Raw genomic sequence first — 25492 nt, forward strand, 5'->3', positions numbered from 1 at the left:
ACGATGTATTTGATATATTTAATGTGCATTTATAAAGAAGGAATTTATAAAGAAGGCATTTATAAAGAAGGAATCTATCATAACTAAACCATCTTGATAAAGCCACCAAGAGTGGCGAAACGCGTTGATGGTGATACTAAAGAAAGAATAACAAACATTTCCAGTTTTTACTACCTACGGGTACGGAGGATTGCGAAGGATACAAGTGGGACTACTTCCACAAGCTGAGCACTCTGCGCAGAGTTAAGAAGCAAGGAGCAAGGATATCGGACGGATCTACTTCACCTAACCTCAGACGTAGCGTGTGATGTCACCAACTAGCCGCAAGCTGTAGAGACACTAGTGCTACCGCAGTAAGGTACAACCGCAGAACAGGTAAGCACTTCAGAGTGTATCAGCCCGGCAGTGTGGTTAGACTAACATGGTCTGAAAAGTAGACTTTTAATTATTTCAAGAAATCTAACGTACATCACGATTTTGAAAGAACTGGGCATTTATAGAAAGATAAAAGCCTCACCAAAACTCTACGATAAACTTTATCAACAGGAACGAAATTTTACTTTCTTAACTTCTCTCATTGGAACTTTTATAGGAATCAAACATATAGGTTCAAGAGGGAATCGTATTCAAAAATTTTCCAAGATTTTTACCGATTTTTAACCATACGTTTTTTACTCAGTGACCGGTCACCACAGGGTTTTATTTATATGTTTTCAAAGCATATGTGCAATAAATTGTAATAATATATTTGCTCAAGATTGTTGTTTATTTTCCACTCTGTATTATTTTATGGTATATATTTCAATTTAGAAAGTACAATAAGTGTAAATCTATTGATATAGCTATACCGCATTTAATCCAGCCTATAATTACATAGTGCTTGATACTTTTTATGTTACAAACGTATCACTAGTTAAGATCCAGCTTGAACTTGGATCATAGGTACGCAGGACTTTATAGGTCCAAATACCCATTCAAGTTTTGCTAATAGCAACGCCAATCTGAATCCTTGTTTTTTGATTTTTATTCTATCTAAATAGTATCTTAAATTTAAGCTATATAGCATTTACACCAAATATGCTTAGTCAGCATTGATCACTATAGCTAAAACTAGTATATCCTATTTAGAAGAAATATACTAAACCAACCCGGTTTTGCTTAAATAACTAATTCACCGTTATCCCCGTGCTGTTTATGCGCATTTACACAATTTTTCTACTAATAAAATCCTTTTACACTGTACTTTTTTGGGAACAGAGTAGTGTTTATGCAGGGGTAAGATTTGCGCACCAATAACCTTTTTACAATTAAACCAACATAATTTTCCCAAATCTTTGGTAGCTGCATTTCTATATAAAAAAACATCCACTAATAAGAATATATCCTATCAAAAAATATTTAGAACATTCAAAATATTCGAATATTTCAATTATAAACGAGTAGATTTTCTATTTTCTACATATATACACTATTTCATTTATTAGACTATTAATATAATTATGGAGTTATTTACAGTGAGAGAAAATCTCCTTTCCAATGGAACACCTGATCAGATGGATCAAAATGATACCTTTGATATAGGTGAAACTTTGACCAATCTAGAAACACTTATGATCAAAGAATTCAAACAGAATACAGAACTTATATTCCTAGATAAATACATCACTAACAAAATAATACCAAGAGGTCTTAGATTGGAAAAGAAATGTTCATTTGAATTAAGTGAAGAACATAACATAGAGTGGTTCGAAACCCTGGAGAAAGCCTCGGTAGGATTGATAGAAATTATTAAAAAATCAAGAGCAGCAAGCTTAGCTGATTTTAAAACCAAAATAGAAAACATAAAACAAAGAATAGAAATTTATCAAAATAGTGAAATTTTTCTGAATAGACAGAAACAAATCATTGACAGACTCAATGACACAAGTAAAAATGTACTGACAGTAAAATGGAGAAAACTAAACAGGGACCAGCAGGATTATCAACAACCCATTACTTCCCCCGAAATAATAGAAGGGATACAATCAGGAGGATCACATAATGAGATAGACACTAATGAGAATATGGAATCACACAAAATTGACACTGAAAAAACACATAAAGAAAGAATGAGATCACATCACCAATACACACCTAGAAATAACCAGTTTAAAGAAAAATATAGAGATAGTTCAGATAATCATCACTATAAACAAAATACGTATTATAATAGGAATCACAACCACAATGCACAAAATTATTCACATAGAAGAGATTATCACTCCTTTCAAAGAGAAAAAGAAAGAAAGCACCAGTCAGAAAATTATAATTATCACAATTACAATTATAATCACACATACAAAAATGAGCAATATGATCACTACAATAGAGAAATTGAACAAAATAGAATGAGACGAATAGAAGAAGATTATAGACAAGATGGAGGATTTAGACACTATAGAAATAGATACCAAGATCACAATAGGGATTCATATTATAGAGATATACCAACACAAAGGGAATATGAGAATACACGATCCAACGACCACTATATACAACATAGACAACAAGGGAACTACATAGGACAAACACAATCAGCCTCCTTTAGGAAGAAAGAATGGACGATCCCCATTAGAAATAGATATCAGATACTAGACAAACAGAAAGACAATAGAGAAGAACCAGGCAATGGTAGAGATTCAGAAAGACCTAGCATTTCTGGGGATTTTTTAGGGGTAAGCACCCCCCTAGACCAAAGAAAGATACGGACAAAAAGAAACATAGAGGAGTTAGGGGAAATGGAAGAGGAAAGAAATGCACAGTCCAAAAAGAAAATGAAATAGAACACATTGGCATATTTAATTTGAGCAAAAAGAAACTTAGCGAACAAGAACAGAAAGTATTGAAATTGCGTCTAACCTTTGCACCCACATCCAAATTAAATAAATTTGAAACTCATATCCACATAAAAAAATTTGTGAGAAATTTAACAATCAAGACACACTTTATAAAAAATCCAATAGAAAGGACACTATTGCAAGGTGCCAATTCCATTCAAGATATCACTCATACACAACTTAAACCTAAATCTTCCTTTTACCCCTATCAGAGTAAGGGAAGTAATTTAGAAGTGTTCGAAAGATCAGTTTTATGTGATTTAGCAAAACTAAAAGTGGATGATAAAAGTAAAACTAAATTTAATATGACAAAAGAAGAAAGAGAGACCCTAACCAATCTACAAAAAGACAAAAACATTACCATTAAACCGGCGGATAAGGGCGGGGGGGTTGTCATTATGGACACATCAAAATATATCATTGAAGCAAACCGCCTATTAAATGACACAGACACATACAAAAAGCTAAAATTAAATCCAATGACCAAAATTAATAAGAATTTACAAGAATTATTAATAAAAGCAAAAGACAATGAATTAATCAATATCAAAGAATTGAATTTCATTTATCAAAAATATCCCAAAATGACGATGCTGTATTTTTTACCCAAAATTCACAAAACTCTAATTGACCCCCCCGGACGCCCTATAATTTCAGGGATATCTTCCATTTCTTCTAACCTTTCTCTCTACGTAGACACTCACCTACAGGATTATGTACAAAAATTGCCATCCTATTTAAAAGATACTACAGAGGTTCTCAATCTTCTGAAAAACATAGAGTGGCAAGAAAATTATGTTTTAGCTACAAGTGATGTCAGTTCATTATACACCAGTATTCAACATGACAAAGGTCTGGCTGCGATAGACTGGTTCTTAAAGAGTAACAATGAGAAACAGTTAAGGCAAAAGAACTTTATTTTAGAATGTATAGAGTTTATCTTAAGGAATAATGTATTTGCTTTCAATGGAAATATCTATATCCAGGTACAGGGTACTGCAATGGGCACGAGGTTTGCTCCCAGCTATGCCAACCTTTTTATGGGTAAATGGGAACACCACTTTATCCAGGGGCATGAGCTGGGAGCAAACCTCGTGCTCTACAAAAGATATATCGACGATATTTTGATTGTATGGAGAGGGACAGAGGAAACCCTAATTTCTTTTTTAGAAGATATGAATAAGAATGAGGTAAATTTGAAATTCACTTATACTATAAGTAAAGAATTGATCACTTTTTAGACCTGGACATCTATGTAGAGAATGGACAAATAGCAACCAAAAATCATTTTAAGCCAATAGACGCTAACAATTATATTCCAACACATAGCTGTCACCTTAAACGTTGGATCGACAACATCCCTAAGGGACAATTTTTAAGGATTAGGCGTAATTGTTCAAAAATCTCAGATTATGATCAACAGGTTAAGATATTGGAAAGTAGATTTTTGGAGAAAGGCTATGAACCAGAAAAATTAGAAATTGATATATCTAAAGTCAGAAATATAGAGAGACAAGATCTTCTCTCAAAGAAAATAAAGAACAAGGTCAACAAAAATGACAATTTAACAGTACCATTGGTGACTAATTATAGTTGTCACCATAATCTCTTAAGGAGAATAATATACAAATATTGGCATCTTATTAGATCAGATACAATTATAGGAGATATAATCCCAGATCGTCCAGAAATTATTTTCAGGAAGACAACAAATATTAAGAACATCTTAGCCCCAAGTGACTTCACTAAGAAGACACAACAACTTAAAAGAAAAGATCAAGACTTGATGGGTAATAGATTAAGAGGCTACTATCCTTGCTATAGCTGTAAAGCCTGCGAACACAGCAGCAAATGTAAGGAATATATATCTACCAATACCAGTAAGAAGTACTATATAAGGGATACCATTAGGTGTAGTGATAAGGGGATTATATATTTAATCCAGTGCACCTGTGGGAAGCAATACATAGGGGAGACTACCAGGACCCTAAGAACAAGGATTAGAGAACATCAAATTCATATCGAAAAAGGGGACCAGGATACTAGATTGTACGAACACTTCAGGCTAAAACATAAAAATAATATAAAAGATCTAAGATATTGGGGGATATGTAAGATTAAAAAACCATGGCGAGGCGGCGACTATGAACGTCTACTATTAAGAAAAGAAGCTGAATGCATATATGAAATGCAGACATTATACCCAAAAGGTCTAAATTCAGAGCTAGACCTGGGTCCATTCATTTTAGATTAAAATCTCTTGGTAATGAAAGTAAAAACTAACAACTGGATTATGTTATAAGACAATAGGGAATACTATTTAGGACCAATAACAATTTAACAACCAAGTTGTATAATTTTTGATCCTTTAAATACATGAACTATACATCATATCCTAAAAATCACAATATTAATGACAATACTGGTATTATTTCTCTCTATTACACATAACTAATATTATATACCATTATGTGTTCCAAAACAGTTGCACAGAATACAGACACATGGAGCATTAACTTAGATAGATAGTGTTTAGATTTACCCTTACTATTAAGAAATTACAATATTTAATTTGAGAATCTTTTAGATAATTGTCGGAGTTAAGTATGTCAAAATGTCAAAATTGACAAATATAGACTGTTGCACATTAAATATATCAAATACATCGTATTATAAAAAATTGGTAATGTATGCATAAATTCTTAGTTAAAAGAATGACATTAATATGCCTGCTATTTCTAAAGATGTGGACTATGAGGAAGAACGAACAATGACAATTCCACCTTAAGAGTTACCTATAAATTCCACCTTTAACAAAAGAGAAGTTGAAAGTGAGGCTTATTTCATTAACCAATGAAAATCTACCAATGCATTTATAAAGAAGGAATCTATCATAACTAAACCATCTTGATAAAGCCACCAAGAGTGGCGAAACGCGTTGATGGTGATACTAAAGAAAGAATAACAAACATTTCCAGTTTTTACTACCTACGGGTACGGAGGATTGCGAAGGATACAAGTGGGACTACTTCCACAAGCTGAGCACTCTGCGCAGAGTTAAGAAGCAAGGAGCAAGGATATCGGACGGATCTACTTCACCTAACCTCAGACGTAGCGTGTGATGTCACCAACTAGCCGCAAGCTGTAGAGACACTAGTGCTACCGCAGTAAGGTACAACCGCAGAACAGGTAAGCACTTCAGAGTGTATCAGCCCGGCAGTGTGGTTAGACTAACACGGTCTGAAAAGTAGACTTTTAATTATTTCAAGAAATCTAACGTACATCACGATTTTGAAAGAACTGGGCATTTATAGAAAGATAAAAGCCTCACCAAAACTCTACGATAAACTTTATCAACAGGAACGAAATTTTACTTTCTTAACTTCTCTCATTGGAACTTTTATAGGAATCAAACATATAGGTTCAAGAGGGAATCGTATTCAAAATTTTTCCAAGATTTTTACCGATTTTTAACCATACGTTTTTTACTCAGTGACCGGTCACCACAGGGTTTTATTTATATGTTTTCAAAGCATATATGCAATAAATTGTAATAATATATTTGCTCAAGATTGTTGTTTATTTTCCACTCTGTATTATTTTATGGTATATATTTCAATTTAGAAAGTACAATAAGTGTAAATCTATTGATATAGCTATACCGCATTTAATCCAGCCTATAATTACATAGTGCTTGATACTTTTTATGTTACAAACGTATCACTAGTTAAGATCCAGCTTGAACTTGGATCATAGGTACGCAGGACTTTATAGGTCCAAATACCCATTCAAGTTTTGCTAATAGCAACGCCAATCTGAATCCTTGTTTTTTGATTTTTATTCTATCTAAATAGTATCTTAAATTTAAGCTATTTAGCATTTACACCAAATATGCTTAGTCAGCATTGATCACTATAGCTAAAACTAGTATATCCTATTTAGAAGAAATATACTAAACCAACCCGGTTTTGCTTAAATAACTAATTCACCATTATCCCCGTGCTGTTTATGCGCATTTACACAATTTTTCTACTAATAAAATTCCAATTTATAGGGCCATTAGAGGTGACTTGGCAAAGTGGAAAAAAGGGAAATTCTCATGGTATGGTAGATTGACGGCGATCAAAATGAATCTCCTTCCAAGACTGATGTATGTTTTCCGTGCTCTGCCCATAGGTGTCCCCACTAGAGACCTTGAGGCCTTACAAGATGACTTGATAAAATTCTTAAGGGGCGACGGTAAGAGTAGGATCGCAGCACAGGTGCTGAAACAGCACAGACAGTTGGGAGGAGTAGGAGTACCAAATCTTGTGGACTATTATCGGGCCTCGAGACTGGCCCAAACGGTGGTGATGGGAAAGAGTGACAATGAGCTAATCTGGACTAGGTTGGAGGCAGCTATAGCAGGTTATGATAGGGCAGCAGACATCTTATGGGATACAGAAAAGCTTCCCAAATCAACAGACTATAAATCACCGGTCACATTGGAGGCCTTAGGTCTTTGGTCAAAAATCACGAGAGGACTCAAACTGTGTAGACCGGAATCCTTGTGTAAGCCCATTAAATTTTTGATACCTAGGGAACTGAGGAGAGCTGTCAGAAAATGGGAAAACAAGGGGTTGTATAGAGTGGCAGACTTCTTGCAGAACTCAAAAATTCTCACATTTAATCAGATTAAAGACAGAATTGAACCAGAACCCCTGCATTGGTACCTATACCTACAGATTAGTGCAACCATACATACTTACATGTCACCAAAACGGTCTACGCCAACTACAGAACTAGAGACAATGTTAAGAGCTCCGTTCAGGGGGAAAAAAACTGATCTCATGAGTCTACCTGCTAATGCAAAAGACGAGAAGCCAGGCTAAGTCACCCTTGATGGAAAGATGGGAGGGGGACCTTGGTGAAGTCAGGGAGTTAGGTGAATGGGAAGATTTACTGGGGGAAGCCAGCAAGGGCTTACTTAGCGCAGATCTAAGGGAGAATGCTATCAAGGTGTCGTTTAGATGGTACCTCACACCGATCAGAACGGCACACTATGCAGCTGTACGCGACGGTAATTGCTATAGAGGTTGTCGTGAGAAGGGGACATATCGACACATGTGGTGGGATTGCCCTAGGGTTCAGTCACTATGGGAGAAAATGTCACTACTGATAGGCACACTTTTGAACGAAAGAGTTTCCCTCACGATTTCACAGGCTTTGCTACACGACAGGGTGAGACCTTTTAACAAGGCAATTAACTGTTTTATTAGAATACTATGTACGTGCCTGAGAATTTGTGTCGCTAGACATTGGAAAGAAGGGACGCCCACGTGGCAGGAAGTGACAGATAAAATCACAGACACCTTTCAACTATCAGAGGCGGCGGCATGGGCACAGGGGCAGACGGAGCAATTTCATAAGATATGGTATTATTGGGTGTTGAGGAAGGGTGAGGTGCGGATTCTGGGAGATCAGGCAGGTCAAGGCGTAGATCAGGCGTAGGACCCGTTAGGGTAAGATTGAGATGTTGGTTTGGGTAGCGGTGATACATCCCGTTTAATTAAGGGTAGTTCTGAGGAAGATTTGTGATAGACACTAATCCTCATACGAGATGGAGACATTTTAACACAGCCTGGAAGAAGGGGGGGGGGGGTTGAGGTTTACAAGTTGGGGAAATTGTATTTTCGTTTTTTGTGTTTTTTCTTTTTATGTACAAGGAGTCAATCTTGCATAAAGGCACAGTACAGAAGAGATGGTCTAGGCCATCGAGGTATATTTAAGGTTTCACATCATCTACATGTCTGTTAATGTTAGATGTTGTCATGGTGATTCATACTTGTGCTTGTAATATTGATAGCCATTGTATTTTTGCTTAATACTCAATAAAAATCATTTCAACTAAAATAAATACAAGCTTACCTGTGAAATAAAAATAAAACCTAAGATAGCTACAATATAACTATTAGTTATATTATAGCTAGCTTAGGTTTTATTTTACAGGTAAGTATGTATTTAGTTTTAAATAGGAATTATTTAGGTAATAATTGTAACTTTAATTTAGATTTATTTTAATTATTTTTAAGTTAGGGGGTGTTAGGGTTAGGGTTACGCTAGGGTTAGGTTTAGGGGTTAATAGGTTTATTATAGCGGCGATGCGGGAGGGTGGCGGTTTAGGGGTTAATAACTCTAACGTAAGTGGCGGCAATGTTAGAGGCAGGGGTTAATAGTTTTATTTATGTGGCGATGATGTTAAGGGTGGCAGATTAGTGGTTAATAGTTTTATGTAGGTGGCGGCGATGTTAAGGGCAGCAGATTAGGGGTGTTTAAACGTGGTTTTTATGTTAGGGTGTTATGTTTAAACATAACTTTTTCTTTCCCCATAGACATCAATAGAGCTGCGTTACAGAGCGTTTTTTGTTCCCGCAATCGCAGGTGTAAGGCATTTTTTTTGCCGGCTCTCCCCATTGATGTCTATGGGGAAATTGTGCACGAGCACATCAAAGCAGCGCTTGTATTTGGTTGAGGTATGGAGCTCAATGCAACCATATCGCCCGCACAAGCCGGGTTTTTTAAAACCTGTAATACCATCGCTATGAAAGGTGAGCGGTGAAAATAACGTACAAGTAATTGGCAAGCAGCCATAACGCAAAACTCGTAATCTGGCTTTTATATTAATATACTTTTTACTTCTGTGATTACATTGTATCTAAGCCTCTGTAGACTGCCCCCTTATTTCAGTTATTTTGATAGACTTGCATTTTAGCCAATCACTGCTGACTCATAAATAACTCCATGGGCGTGAGCACAAAGTTTTCTATTTGTCACACATAAACTAGCACTGCCTAGCTATAAAAAAAACTGTCAAAATGCACTGATATAAGAGGCAGCCTTCAAGGGCTTAGAAATTAGCATATGAGCCTACCTAGGTTTAGCTTTCAACAAAGAATACCAAGAGAATAAGGCACATTTTATGATAAAGGTACACTGGAAAGTTGTTTAAATTGCATGCCCTATTTAAATCATGAAAGTTTAATTTTGACTAGACTGTCCCTTTAATGTTTTAAAAGGAGCAGGGAGAAAAATGTCTGTGCTAAATAGAGAAATACTGAAATATTCCTTTTATATGGATGCACAATAGGTGTTGTGAAACCTCTTTGGTATATTATAAACTGACATAGGAAAAGACTGTATTAAAGTTTTGTAGCACAAGAAGTATCAGTTTCTTTATTTATTATGCAAAGCATATACTGGCTTGCTCTGACATCTACTCAGAAATGAGCAATTGTGTTACAGACAAAGAGATGGTAATTATAAGCTGCCAAAGTGCCCATGCTCAGCTATGCTTCTCTCATTGTTGCAGATGTTTTTTTGCTCAACTTTCTTTCTCTGTTTAAAGCATAGCTGCTCAGCTCATCTGTTTACTGTTGTTAGTGTCATTGACTCAACTGTTAATTTACTTGTCATTACTGTTTGCCCCATATTCAACTATTTATCTGCATCTCATTGTATCAGGCACATCTGCAGAGAGTCTTGTCTATGGAATTGTAAATGTAGCTATTTACCTCAACTGTTTTCATTACCTAACACAAACCCTGTCTGTCATTGCTGTGGTTCCTAAACTTAGCTGTCTGACCAGCTCTCATTATTTTCCGGATCCTCCGTGCTGCTGCCTCTCTGTCATTTCTAAAAATGTCTCAGTCACCTGACACAGCTGCGGAAGGGGGGGAATACTACTTTTAACATTCTGGCAGTATTAGAGGAGCATCACCTCTTACAGTGAAGTATAGTAAAACCCCTTTTTGCCGCACAGCATTTATTGTACTGTCTGACTCTTCAAAAGTAAATAAACAATCAGCAAGTTATTTGGGGGGGGGGGGGGTGATAAAACAGAACCTAGCAAGCATGAAGAAAATGTTTCAGAAACTCTAGAGGTAATAAATACTTAGTCAATGGTTCAATAGTTTAAATATTGCAGAAAAGATAGTTTGCATATATAAAGGGATATAAAACCCCAATTTTCATTCAGGATTCAGATAGAGCATGCAATTATAATCAACTTTACAATATACTTCTATTATATTTTTTTATTTTTCTTAGTATCCTATGTTGAAAAGCAGGAAGTTATGATTAGGAGCATGCACGTGACTTCAGCACTATATGACAGCAGTTTTGCAACAGCACTGTTTCCTGTCATTTAGCCCTTCAGACATGTACACACTACCTATCTAGATATCTCTTTAACAAAGAATTACATAGGAACAAAGCACAAGTAAATTGGAAACATTGTTTTTTTTTTTAAAATTATATTCTCTATCTGAATCATGAAAGACAAATTTTTGGTTTCGTGTCACTTTAAAAAAGAAACAAAGAAAACTACAAGCATCTTTAGCATTAGCAAGTCTTTCACGTGAAAGACATAAACACTATCCCACCTTGCAGCAACAGTGTTATAAGGGTTTTCTTCATCATGATGTGACATAAGGGTTGGCAACTTGGTTTGAATAAAATAAGTGAGACTAAGAAATCAACAAATTTCACATAGGAAAATAGATTTATTATTTAGTAGTTACTGAAAAAATAAATAAATAAAATAACCTTTTTATGTACAATTTGATAGTTTGATACAGCAAAATTATTTATACAAATCATCTTTATTCACAGAGTCTAGCTTAACCCCTTAATGACCACAGCACTTTTCCATTTTCTGTCCGTTTGGGACCAAGGCTATTTTTACATTTTTGCGGTGTTTGTGTTTAGCTGTAATTTTCCTCTTGCTCATTTACTGTACCCACACATATTATATACCGTTTTTCTCGCCATTAAATGGACTTTCCAGAGATACCATTATTTTCATCATATCTTATAATTTATTGTAAAAAAAATTATAAAATATGAGAAAAAAATGGAAAAAAAACACTTTTTCTAACTTTGACCCCCAAAATCTGTAACACATCTACAACCACCAAAAAACACCCATGCTAAATAGTTTCTAAATTTTGTCCTGAGTTTAGAAATACCCAATGTCTACATGTTCTTTGCTTTTTTTGCAAGTTATAGGGCCATAAATACAAGTAGCACTTTGCTATTTCCAAACCATTTTATTCAAGATTAGCGCTAGTTACATTGGGACACTGATATCTTTCAGGAATCCCTGAATATCCCTTGACATGTATATATTTTTTTTTAGAAGACATCCCAAAGTATTGATCTAGGCCAATTTTGGTATATTTCATGCCGCCATTTCACCGCCAAATGTGATCAAATACAAAAAATCGTTCACTTTTTCACAAACTTTCGGTTTCTCACTGAAATTATTTACAAACAGCTTGTGCAATTATGGCATAAATGGTTGTAAATTTTTCTCTGGGATCCCCATTGTTCAGAAATAGCAGACATATATGGCTTTGGCATTGCTTTTTGGTAAATAGAAGGCCGCTAAATGCCGCTGTGCACCACACGTGTATTATGCCCAGCAGTGCAGGGGTTAATTAGGGAGCTTGTAGGGAGCTTGTAGGGTTAATTTTAGCTTTAGTGTAGTGTAGCAGACAACCCAAAGTATTGATCTAGGCCCATTTTGGTATATTGCATGCCACCATTTCACCGCCAAATGCGATCAAATAAAAAAAAAAAGTTCTCTTTTTCACAAACTTTTTGTTTCTCACTGAAATTATTTACAAACAGCTTGTGCAATTATGGCATAAATGGTTGTAAATTTTTCTCTGTTATCCCCTTTGTTCAGAAATAGCAGACACATATGGCTTTGGCGTTGCTTTTTGGTACTTAGGCCGCTAAATGCGCATCACGCGTATTATGGCTAGCAGTGAAGGGGTTAATTAGGTAGCTTGTAGGGAGCTTGCAGGGTTAATTTTAGCTTTAGTGTAGAGCTTAGCCTCCCACCTGAAACATCAGACCCCCTGATCCCTCCCAAACAGCTCTCTTCCCTCCCCCACCCCACAATTGTCCCCGCCATCTTAAGTACTGGCAGAAACTCTGCCAGTACTAAAATAAAAGCTATATTTGGGCTTTTTTTTTTAAGAAAAGGCATATTTACATATGCTGCTCTGTAGGACCCCCCTTTAGCCCCCAACCTGACTGATCCCCCACCAAACAGCTCTCTAACTCTCCCCCTCTGCCTTAATGGCCGCCATCTTGGGTACTGGCAGCTGTCTGCCAGTACCCAGTTTAGAATAAAATGACTGATATTTTTTATTTTTTCCCCTTTTCTGTAGTGTAGCTCCCTGCCCCAGCAAAGACCAACCCCCCACCCCCTCCTAGATACCTCCGATTTATATATATTATAATTTTAATACAGCATTTTTCAAACTTTTAATAAGTTATAGTTTCTGTAGTGTAGCGTTCCCACCCGCTCCCGCCCCGTGCACGCGCCCGCCCGCCGCCCCCCGTGCACGCGCGCGCGCCCGTGCGCGCCCCCATCAGCCCTGCCCCCGATCCCGCCCCCCTCTACATTACCCGGCCCATCGATGGCCGCCCACCCGCCTCCCAAGTCGGCTCCCACCCACCAACGATACCGGCCATCGATGTCCGGTGCAGAGAGGGCCACAGAGTGGCTCTCTCTGCATCGGATGGCCAGACAGTGTTATTGCAGGATGCCTCCATATCGAGGCATCACTGCAATAACCGGAAAGCAGCTGGAAGCGAGCAGGATCGCTTCCAGCTGCTTTCCACACCGAGGACGTGCAGGGTACGTCCTCAGGCATTAACTGCCTTTTTTTTGAGGACGTACCCTGCACGTCCTCGGTCATTAAGGGGTTAAAGGGACATGAACCCCAATTTTTTTATTTCATGATTCATATAGATAATACATTTTTAAACAGCTTTCCAATTTATTTCTGTAATTTTTCTTCATTCCTTTGGTATCTTTTATTGAAGAAGCAGTAATGCACTCCTGGTAGCTATCTGAACACATTTGTAAGTCAGTGAAAATGGGCATACACGTTCAGCTACCAATCAGCAGCTATTTTCAAGCTCCTGAGTCTAGCAATGCTTTTCGGCAAAGGATACCAAGAATGAAGGAAATTTGATAATAGAAGTAAATTGGAAAGCTGTTTAAAATTGTATGCTCTATCTGAATCATGAAATAAAAATGTTGCATGTCCCTTTAACCCCTTAACGACCAAAGACGTATCAGGCATGTCCTCCATTGGGTGTCAGTTAATGACCAAGAACGTGCCTGACACGTCCTCTGGGGTTTCAAGCAGTGGAAGCGATCGTGATCGCTTCCAGCCGCTTTCAAGGTATTGCAGTGATGCCTGGATATTGAGGCATAACTGCAATACCTTTTTTTTAGCCACCGATGCAGAGAGAGCCCCTCTGTGGCCCTTTCTGCATCTGCCAGCGATGGTGCCGATCGTTGGTGGGTGGGAGCCCTGGCAGGAAGGTGGGTGGGCAGCATGAGAACCTAGCACAGTGAAGGGGGTAGGTCATGCAGTGATGGGCAGCAAAATGTAAATATATATGTATATGATTATATACATAATATATTTATGTGTTAATATGTGTATATACACATATTAACACATAAATATATATGTATATAAGCATATACATATATATTTACAGGGAACAAACAGTTCCCATAGAACACAATGTAAAGACACTTTTCAGTGCCATTTTTTTTATTACTCCTGCCACTTTAAACCCCAAAAAAACTGCTTTGTGTAGTAGTTTTATATTTAAAAAAAATGCTACTTTTTTTTAATAAAAAACTAAAAGACTCTTAAATTTGGGGCAAATTGGGAGACATTTAGAAAATTAACCAGAGATCTGATCTCTGGTTAATTCTCTGAGCGCTAATTGATGCCGCAAGCTTACGGTAGCAATAACCAGCCACTTGTAATCCATATTTCATATGGATGTCTTTTTCTATTAGGGTGTTAAGTATTTTGAGTATTTTGTCACAACCTCGTCACAGGGCGAAAATGTTTACAGAATTGAGCTTAGATTTGAGCGAACCTTTCATACACGCCCATTTTATGATAAAACAAGAATTACGCTTTGCATTTTGTATTTATAAGTACAAATTTCTCTGGTTTTTTTTTTTTACACATCCAATGTGATTAAATTAGTATTTACACTTTGCATATTTAGTACAATTTATTCCTGTGTAATTTAAATACAAATTTTATGTTTTTGATAAATTACAATTTTTGGTGAACTATTTTGTTTTGTTTTTTGGATTTTCATTGTACATTTTTGTAATGTATGCATCTCCTTCCAATACGAAAATGCAGTATTCATTTCTTAGTGAGACACCCTGTTTTCAGGGTAAAAAGTAGCCTTATAGAATTTCACCAGGAAAATATAAGGACTGACGAGCATTCTTATAAAATCTCACCAGCCCAGAGAAATTTAGATAACCGGCCCCATAGACAGAGAGAGATAAAGCAAGATTGAGAGAGACAACATGGTAAATTTATCAAAGCTTCAACTGTGAATACACAGTAATTGTGCATCAAATTAAGCACAAAATTCATACGCCGAAGTTAGCAACATAGTGAAATGTAGGCCATTTCGCTGTAACATACGTGTTTATACGCAAATCAAGGCCTGTATTATTTGAGCGTACTACTGGTGATCCGCCCGCTTTACATACGACTTTATTTGACCAAATTAAAATGTATTAAACGTTCAACTGGTATGCTCATGTCTCGATTGAGCAGCGAACCTGATTTTCAATCCGCCACCATTGAGTATGCGAATGCCATAGGAATCAAAGTGTTGTTACTAGATTATAAAAGGGATGTCTACCAACACAGAAAGATTTAGTTATACGTTGTTTGTGCTCTCATACCACCATTAACCCCTTAACAACCAGCGCCATACCCTGTATGACGCTGATCATTCTGCCCTTAAGGACCAGCAACGTACCCTCTACGTGACTGCAGTCCTGGGCTTCTCTCTGCCGCGATCTCACTCAAAATAGCGAGATTGCACTATTTCTGCATGCCGCACGAGTGAGGCACTGCAGAAATAGATTTGCAGAGTTACCTATGCAGAGAGGGCCACTCTGGTGCATCGGACAGCGCTGGTGCCGATCATTGGTGGGTGGGAACGTAAGGAGGGAGGCGGGTGGGCGGCACATCACTGGAGGAGGCAGAAGGAGGGTGGGAGTGGGTGGGACCGCTTGGCCACGCTACAGGGTAAGAAAACAAAAAACAAAAACTGTGTCATTAAGGGGGGAGGAGGGAGTAGGGGCAATGAGGGGGATCCCATGTGGGATCCATTAACAGAAAGGGATCTTGGAGGGTGAGGGGGTAGTGTATTGAGGGGGCAGCTACACAACAGAAAAAAATTTACCTTTTTTTTTTTTTTTTTTTAATTGCCAATTTTGCAACAAACTGGGTACTGGCAGAAAGCTGCTAGTATCTAAGATGGTGGCAAATAGGTAGAGGGGGAGGGTTAGAGACCTTTTTGGGGGGAGATCAGGGAGGTTGGGGGTTAGGGGGAACCTACACTGCAGCAAATATATTTAAAAATAATAATAATTTTTAAAAAGGCTTATTTTCATACTGGTAGACTTTCTCCCAGTACTTAAGATGGCGTGACAATTGTAAGGTGGAGGAGGGAATAGAGCTGTTTGAGGGGGGTCAGGGAGAGATCAGGGTGTTGGATGTGTCAGGTGCAAGGCTGATCTCTACACTAAAGCTAAAATTAACCCTACAAGCTACCTAATTAACCCCTTCACTGCTGGGCATAATACTAGTGTGGTGTGCAGCGGCATTTAGCGACCTTCTAATTACCAAAAAGCAATGCCAAAGAATATATGTCTGCTATTTCTGAACAAAAGGGATCCCAGAGAAACATTTACAACCATTTGTGCCATAATTGCCCAAGCTGTTTGTAAATAATTTCAGTGAGAAAAAGTTAAAGTTTTTTTTAATTTGATCGCATTTGGAAGTGAAATGGTGGCATGAAATATACCAAAATGGGCCTAGATCAATACTTTGGGTTGTCTACTAAAAAAAAAAAATAGTTTGGATAGGTAAATATAAAAAAAGGCTCTATTTCTGTTTAAATGTAGTGATGGCAAAAATGCTCTGGTCTTTTGGGGAAGTTTTTGTCTGAAATGCCCGGTCCTTAAAGGGACACTGAACCCTTACATGATTCAGACAGAGCATGCAATTTTAACCAACTTTCTAATTTACTCCTATTATCAATTTTTCTTCATTCTCTTGCTATCTTTATTTGAAAAAGAAGGCATCTAAGCTTTTTTTTGGTTCAGACCTCTGGACAGCACTATTTTATTGGTGGATGAATTTATCCACCAATTAGCAAGAACAACCTAGGTTGTTCACCAAAAATGGGCCGGCATCTAAACTTACATTCTTGCATTTCAAATAAAGATACCAAGAAAATGAAGAAAATTTGATAATAGGAGTACATTAGAAAGTTGCTTAAAATTTCATGCTCTATCTGAATCACGAAAGAAAAAAATTGTGTTCAGTGTCCCTTTAAGGGGTTAACAATGAACATCATTAATGTCTTTGCATACTATATATATATATATATATATATACACAAAAGTAAATGTATGTAAGATTTATTGTTTGTACATGTATAAAAATAGCTATTTCAAGGACATAACAAGTTGAATAACTAAATATTACATATAAGAACTGTTCTTATTCATGGACAAGAAAGAACTGTTATAAGTAAAATGGTCTACAGAATAAAAACTGTATGGAAACACAAGTCACGTGATGATGAGACTCATACACAATTCTGGGTATATTACTTGATAAGTATTGAAATCCATGCCATCAATGCTTCTTATTTATCAACAGTACGATGCTCTTCGCATCATACTTGACGTGTGGGAGTTTGACTTTAAATTTTTTATAAATAAGGATGTCGAATGGAGATTTGCATCAGTGATGTACAGCGAGCATATTTAACACAGTGAATGCAGTCAGGTTGACACATTGATAAATTTACCCCAAAGTCTCAAATATATATATATATATATATATATATATATATATATAATATATACTGTATATATTGTATATATATATATATACTGTATATATTGTATATATTGTATTTGTTGGCCCCTCGATAGCCAAGAAACCAAATGGTGCAGAAATGTAACTAATATGTAAGTAATTAATATGTCAACCTCCTGCTGTACAAAACATATCACTAATTTAGCATCTTGGCAAACTCATAAAGCAGTGGATTAGTCCCTTGATTCTATTAAATCTCCAGGGCCAGCTGGCACTTGGATTTGTTAAGCCATGATGAAGATGGAAAAGGCATTAAGGTAAACTTTAAATTTCTATTATTTATGTCCAACTTAAGCTTTGGTTTTGTCTCAGCTATTGCAGGAAGCTGTGCTGAGTTCACTTTGGTGCTCTGGGCATGGGGATGTAATTGAGGACTGGTGCCGTTGTGATTCTTCAGCTTTCGGTTCAGATGGACTTCCCAACTGTGCTCCTCTTCCACAACCTGTGTAAGGATCTTCTTGTCAAGTTGATTTGTATTTCTGTTATCTAAACTATTGTTCTCACATCCTTTTGTTTTTGATGGTCTTGTTAAAACTGTAATATCTGATTTCTAAAATGAATGAACATAAAAGTAAAATTCTGGTGTGTTAGAGAACAACATCAAACCCTACTCTCTCTGTGAGATGTAATTTTGTATTAAATGTGTCCTTAACCCTTTAAGGACACAGCTTTCAGTTTGCTCAATTGTTTTATGACGGAAAAATTCCGTCATATGTCCTTAAGAGGTTAATCCAACTATGTCTAAACAAAAGGAACTGAATGGATGAATCTTAATCTGTGATACTTCAATCTTATTATATATAGAGGTTCTAAGAGTATCACATGCAGTTGGACAATCCCAAAATATGACCAGTACCTTACCATTTATCAAGCCTTGCTTTAATTGGCTGCCTGGAAGAATGACAGCTTCTATGTGGGATTTGCTACTAGAACACTAAAATTACATAAGGACTCCAGTCCTCTCATTGGCTATAGATGTCCAACATAGGGGCTTTACCAAAATTATAGTTTTTAATACCATAATTTTAAATATTACACAAACAAGCAAATAAGAATGCTCATTAATGAATGCAATGAAGTGTGTTGAATTTTATAAATATTAATTATAGAATAAGTAAAAAATGATATGAGCTAATTAATTGCACACAAATAATTAATTGATATTTATGGTCATGTAAAAACAAAATACATTTGGACATATTGACCAGTAATGATCAATACTGAATTAGCAGTCAGGATTTATATTTACTTTGTACATGTATCTTTTTTTTTTTTTTTTTAAATTAAAGGACATTAAAGTACATAAGGTCAATTAAAGGACATTAAACACGAACTGTAAACTACACGATTTCTTCATATATAAGAATAATTTTGCAATGAAAACTGAAGCTTTATTTTGTGAAATTACTTTATTTTATATTTATTCTTTTCTCTGATTTGCTTGTCCCTCAGAACAGAAGAACCCCTGCTAACCAATCACAAACTAATATTCAGATATAGCACAAACTCTGTTTACACGTGTGCAGACTGGGGTAATCTGCCTTCTTGTGTTCCATTAAAGAAACATTATACACTAGATTTTTCTTGGCATAAATGTTTTGTAGATGATCCATTTATATAGCCCATACAGGTTTTTTTTTTTTTAGTTAATGTAAATTTTGATGCTAAAGTGCCCGGTTTTCAAAATTTACATTTCACTCGTATTGTGAAAAAAAAACTTACCTTTTAATCTTGAATTCAGCTTCCTCCACCCGACGCAAAGCCTCTTCCTGGGTCTAAAATGACAAATCAGGCTTCCTCCAATCACAGCGTTGAATCAGACACTGATTCCCCCAGGGGGAAGCCGTGATTGGAGGGTGACCTATCCATCATTTCTGACATCAGAAATGGCTTGCGACGGCCGGAGGAAGCTGGAGCTGCTGTCAAGTTTAAAAGGTAAGTTTTTTCACAACACGAGTGAAATGTAAATTTTGATGAATTATAAAGTGCCCCTGTTTTTAATCAAATTTTTAAAAACCGGGCAATTTAGCATCAAAATTTACGTTCACTTTAAATAACATTGTGCTGATTTTCAGACTAATAGCCAAGCCCCAAAGTTTATGATGTATACAGATGTCTACAGATTCAAGCTTGCCCCTGTTTGTCTAATGGGTCTTTTCATATGGGGGAGGGAGTCTGCTCTTCCTGAATTCCCAGCCCCTTTCACTGGGTGTCCCAGCTTAACCTCATCAACAGTGCTAAACTGGGAGCTTCTAAGGAGGTTTTTAAAAGGGTATAAATTGGATTTTTAAAACATTATCTGTGCATAATCTTCTTTATAGTAGAGTATATTACATGCAGTTATAGGAAAATTTGTGTGTACTGTCTCTTAATGAAGGTATGTTGCAAAAATTGTTCACTTGCAATAATGAAACATTTTATGAGTTGTTGAAACGTCAAGTTCAATGGTCCTTTAAAGGGATATCAAACCCAATTTTTTTTTCTTTCATAATTCAGATAGAGCATGCAATTTTTAACAACTTTCTAATTTACTCCTATTATGATTTTTTTCTTCATTCTCTTGGTATCTTTATTTGAAAAAGTAGGAAGGTATTCTTAGGAACCGGCCCATTTTTGGTTCAGCACCATGGCTAGTGCTTGCTGATTGGTGGCTACATTAAGCCACCAATAAGCAAGCGCAACCCAGGTTCTGAACCAAAAATGGGACGGCTCCTAAGTGTACTTTCCTTCTTTTTCAAATAAAGATACTAACAGAACAAAGAAAAATTGATAATGGGAGTAAATGAGAAAGTTGCTTAAAATTGCATGCTCTATCTGAATCATGAAAGTTTAATTTTGACTTTAGTGTCCCTTAAAGGCTTGCAAAAATCTTTCGGCCAGATTAAGAGTTTTGCGGTAAGAGGGGTGCGTTGCTAACGTGCAGTTTACTCTCACCGCTCACTTACCTGCAGCGCTGGTATTATGGGTTTTTATAAACCCGGTGTTAACCGGCAAGAATTGAGCGTAGAGCAAAATTGTGCTCCACACTGCACTCCAATACCAGCGCTGCTTTAGTCAGCGGTGAGCTGGTTGTACGTGCTCGTGCATGATTTCCCCATTGACATCAATGGGGAGAGACGGCTGAGAAAAAGTCTAACACCTGCAAAAAAGCAGCATATAACTCAGTAACGCAGCTCCATTGATTCCTATGGGGAAATAAAATTTATGTTTACACCTAACACCCTAACATGAACCACAAGTCTGAACACCCCTAATCTTACACTTATTAACCCCCAATCTGCCACCCCCGACATCGCCGACACCTACATTATATTTATTAACCCCTAATCTGCCGCTCTGGACATCACCGCCACTATAATAAACATATTAACCCCTAAACAGCCGCACGGCCGCACTCCCGCCTCGCAAACATTAGTTAAATATTATTAACCCCTAATCTGCCGCCCCTAACATCGCTGCCACCTATCTACATTTATTAACCCCTAATCTGCCGCCCCCAACGTCGCCACCACTATACTAAATGTATTAACCCCTAAACCTAAGTCTAGCCCTAACCCTAACACCCTCTAACTTAAATATAATTAAAATAAATCTAAATAAAACCTTCAATTATTACCTAAATCATTCCTATTTAAAACTAAATACTTACCTGTAAAATAAACCCTAAGCTAGCTACCTAACCTAACCCTACAATTAAATAAATTACCTAAATGAAATACAATTAAATAAATTAAATAAAATTAGCTAAATTACAAAAAAAAAAAAAACACAAAATTACAGAAAATAAAAAACAAATTACAAGATCTTTAAACTAATTACACCTAATCTAAGAGCCCTATCAAAATAAAAAAAGTCCACTCAAAATAAAAAAAAAAACCTAGCCTAAACTAAACTATCAATAGCCCTTAAAAGGGCCTTTTGCGGGGCATTGCCCCAAAGAAATCAGCTCTTTTACCTGAAAAAGAAATACAACCAACCCCTCAAATAAAAGCCTAACTAAAAATACCTAAGCTCCCCATTGCCCTGAAAGGGCATTTGTATGGGCATTGCCCTTAAAAGGGCATTTAGCTCTATTGCTGCCCAAAGCCCTAACCTAAAAATAAAACCCACCCAATACACCCTTAAATAATCCTAACACTAACCCCCGAAGATTCACTTATCGGGAGAAGTCTTCATCCAAGTGGCAAGATGTCCTCAACGAAGCTGACAGAAGTGGTCCTCCAGATGGGCAGAAGTCTTCACCCAGACGGCGTCTTCTATCTTCATCCTTCAGACGCGGAGCGGCTCCCTCTTCAAGACATCCGTCACGGAGCATCCTCTTCTTCTGACGTCTTCTTGCTGAATGAATTCTATCAGCCAATCGGAATTGAGGTTGAAAAAATCCTATTGGCTGATGCAATCAGCCAATAGGATTGAGCTGGCATTCTATTGGCTGTTCCAATCAGCCAATAGAATGCAAGCTCAATCCTATTGGCTGATTGGATCAGCCAATAGGATTGAAGTTCAATCCTATTGGCTGATTGCATCAGCCAATAGGATTTTTTCAACCTCAATTCCGATTGGCTGATAGAATTCTATCAGCCAATCGGAATCTAAGGGATGCCATCTTGGATGACGTCACTTAAAGGTACCTTCATTCAGCAAGAAGACGTCGGAAGAAGAGGATGCTCCGCGCCGGATGTCTTGAAGATGGAGCCGCTCCGCGTCGGAAGGATGAAGATAGAAGATGTCTAGGTGAAGACTTCTGCCCGTCTGGAGGACCACGTCTCCCTGTCTGGAGGACCACTTCTGCCGGCTTCGTTGAGGACATCTTGCCGCTTGGATGAAGTGTTTGGATTTTTTAAGGGTGTATTGGGTGGGTTTTATTTTTAGGTTAGGGCTTTGGGCAGCAATAGAGCTAAATGCCCTTTTAAGGGCAATGCCCATACAAATACCCTTTTAAGGGCAATGGGGATCTTAGGTTTTTTAGTTAGGCTTTTATTTGGGGGGTTGGTTGTGTGGGTGGTGGGTTTTACTGTTGGGGGGGTTGTTTGTATTTCTTTTTTACAGGTAAAAGAGCTGATTTATTTGGGGCAATGCCCCGCAAAAGGCCCTTTTAAGGGCTATTGATAGTTTGGGCTAGGGGTTTTTTTTTTATTTTGGGTGGGCTTTTTTTATTTTGATAGGGCTCTTAGATTAGGTGTAATTAGTTTAAAGATCTTGTAATTTGTTTTTTATTTTCTGTAATTTAGTGTTTTTTTTTGGTAATTTAGCTAATTTTATTTAATTTTTTTAATTGTATTTCATTTAGGTTATTTATTTAATTGTAGGGTTAGGTGTTAGTGTAACTTAGGTTAGGTTTTATTTTGTAGGTAAATTTGTATTTCTTTTAGCTAGGTAGTTATTAAATAGTTAATAACTATTTAATAACTATTCTACTTAGTTAAAATAAATACAAACTTACCTGTAAAATAAAAATAAACCCTAAGCTAGCTACAATAATAGGTAAGTATTTAGTTTTAAATATGAATTATTTAGGTAATAATTGTAGGTTTTATTTAGATTTATTTTAATTCTATTTAAGTTAGGGGGTGTTAGGGTTAAGTTTAGACTTAGGTTTAGGGGTTAATACATTTAGTATAGTGGCGGCGACATTGGGGGTGGCAGATTAGGGGTTAATAAATGTAGGTAGGTGGGGGCGATGTTGGGGGCAGCAGATTAGGGGTTAATAAGTATAATGTAGGTGGCGGCGATGTTAGGGGTGGCAGATTAGGGGTTAATAATATTTATTTTTATTTATATATATTTATAATATTTTATTATTTTAATAATCATCTCTGATGAAGTGCATGTGCGCATGCATGAAACGCGTCAGATTGTGAGTTTACCTGGCTTCTATATACCTGTATCCAAATAAATTGAAGCATATACTCAAGAGAACCAGCGTGCTTCTTTTCTTCCTCATCCTGATGTTAATAATATTTAACTAGTGTTTGCAAGGCGGGAGTGCAGCGGTTCAGGGGTTAATATGTTTATTATAGTGGTGGCGAAGTCCGGAATGGCAGATTAGGGGTTAATATTTTTATTTTATTATTTACAATATGGGAGGGCCTCGGTTTAGGGGTTAATACGTAGTTTATGGGTGTTAGTGTACTTTTTAGCACTTTAGTTATGAGTTTTATGCTACAGCTTTGTACCATAAAACTCTTAACTACTGACTTTAAAAAGTCTTGGAGGTAGAGGGTGTACCGCTCACTTTTTGGCCTCCCAGGACAAACTCGTAATACCGGCGCTATGCAAGTCCCATTGATAAAAGACTATACGCAATTTACGTAAGTTGATTTGCATTAAAGGGACACTGTACCCACATTTTTTCTTTTGTGATTCAGATAGAGCATGCAATTTTAAGCAACTTTGTAATTTACTCCTATTGTCAGTTTTTCTTCGTTCTCTTGCTATCTTTATTTAAAAAGAAGGCATCTAAGTTTTTTTTTTGTTTCAGGACTCTGGAAAGCACATTTTTATTGGTGGATGAATTTATCCACCAATCAGCAAGAACAACCCAGGTTGTTCACAAAAAATGGGCCGGCATCTAAACTTAAATTCTTGCATTTCAAATTAAGATACCAAGAGAATGAAGAAAATTTGATAATAGGAGTTCATTAGAAAGTTGCCTAAAATTGCATACTCTATCTGAATTATGAAAGAAAAAATTTGGGTTCAGTGTCCCTTTAAGGCCAAAAAAGTGTGAGGTGCCCCTAGACTCGTAATACCAGCGGTAGTGAAAAAGCAGCGTTAGGACCTGTTAACGCTGCTTTTTAAGCTTACCGCAAAACTCGTAATCTAGCCGTTTGTTTTTCTTTTATTTAACCAGAATTTACTGTTATGGTTTTCCGTTTTTTTTTTTAAATAAAGTCTCAGCTTTTTTATGTAGTGAAATGATGTAGAAAAGGACACACAAAAATCAGCCAAGCTGTCAATTCTAACCAATCAAATTGTCAGATAAACTGTGGATGGATCCTGCACCTCAAAACACACCAGGCCTAGACACGTTTTCATAGACTTCTCATTGGTAAACAATCAAAGACTAGATTGGATTGATTAGATCATCCTATTTTATGCCACAAGGAATTTTTGTCAAATGCCACATAACTGATTTTCAAACTGGAAATCGAGGAAGTTGTTTTCCAAAATTGTCAAATCCATTTTAGATATTTTATTGGTAGGTATTACTACACAACTTTGGATTATTGTGAAAAAGATTCAATAGTGAAATACAATGAAAATTATAATATTTGATACATCATTCCACTTCTATCTTAATAAATTATTGAATAATATAAATATTTTGTAGGGTTCATAGTAATAGCCAAATATCAGAATGTAATTAATTTATAGACACATTTTTCTCCCTCAAGTCTCTCCGTATCTCAATACATTATTATCTGGCAACCATTTGAAAATCTACTAGATATATGGGCAAGATATTCCACTTCTGTTTAAAGGGACATTATACACTAGATTTTTCTTTGCATACATGTTTTGTAGATGATCCATTTATATAGCCCATACCGTTTTGTTTTTTTTTAATGTATAGTTTTGCTTATTTTTAAATAACATGGC

The 25492-nt window shown here is 36.6% G+C and overlaps 1 protein-coding gene across 1 annotated transcript in view; it reads left to right on the forward strand.

Moving 5' to 3' along the window:
- ASTN1 (astrotactin 1) overlaps positions 1-25492 on the forward strand; it is an 896761-nt gene that overhangs the window by 830170 nt on the left and 41099 nt on the right. The window contains exon 18 of the mRNA XM_053693303.1: positions 18203-18336. Coding sequence (XP_053549278.1) covers positions 18203-18336 — 134 coding nt within the window. The remainder of the gene's footprint in view (positions 1-18202; positions 18337-25492) is intronic.

Source organism: Bombina bombina, chromosome 10 (genome assembly GCF_027579735.1).
Source record: "Bombina bombina isolate aBomBom1 chromosome 10, aBomBom1.pri, whole genome shotgun sequence".
NCBI classification, from domain to species: Eukaryota; Metazoa; Chordata; class Amphibia; order Anura; family Bombinatoridae; genus Bombina; species Bombina bombina.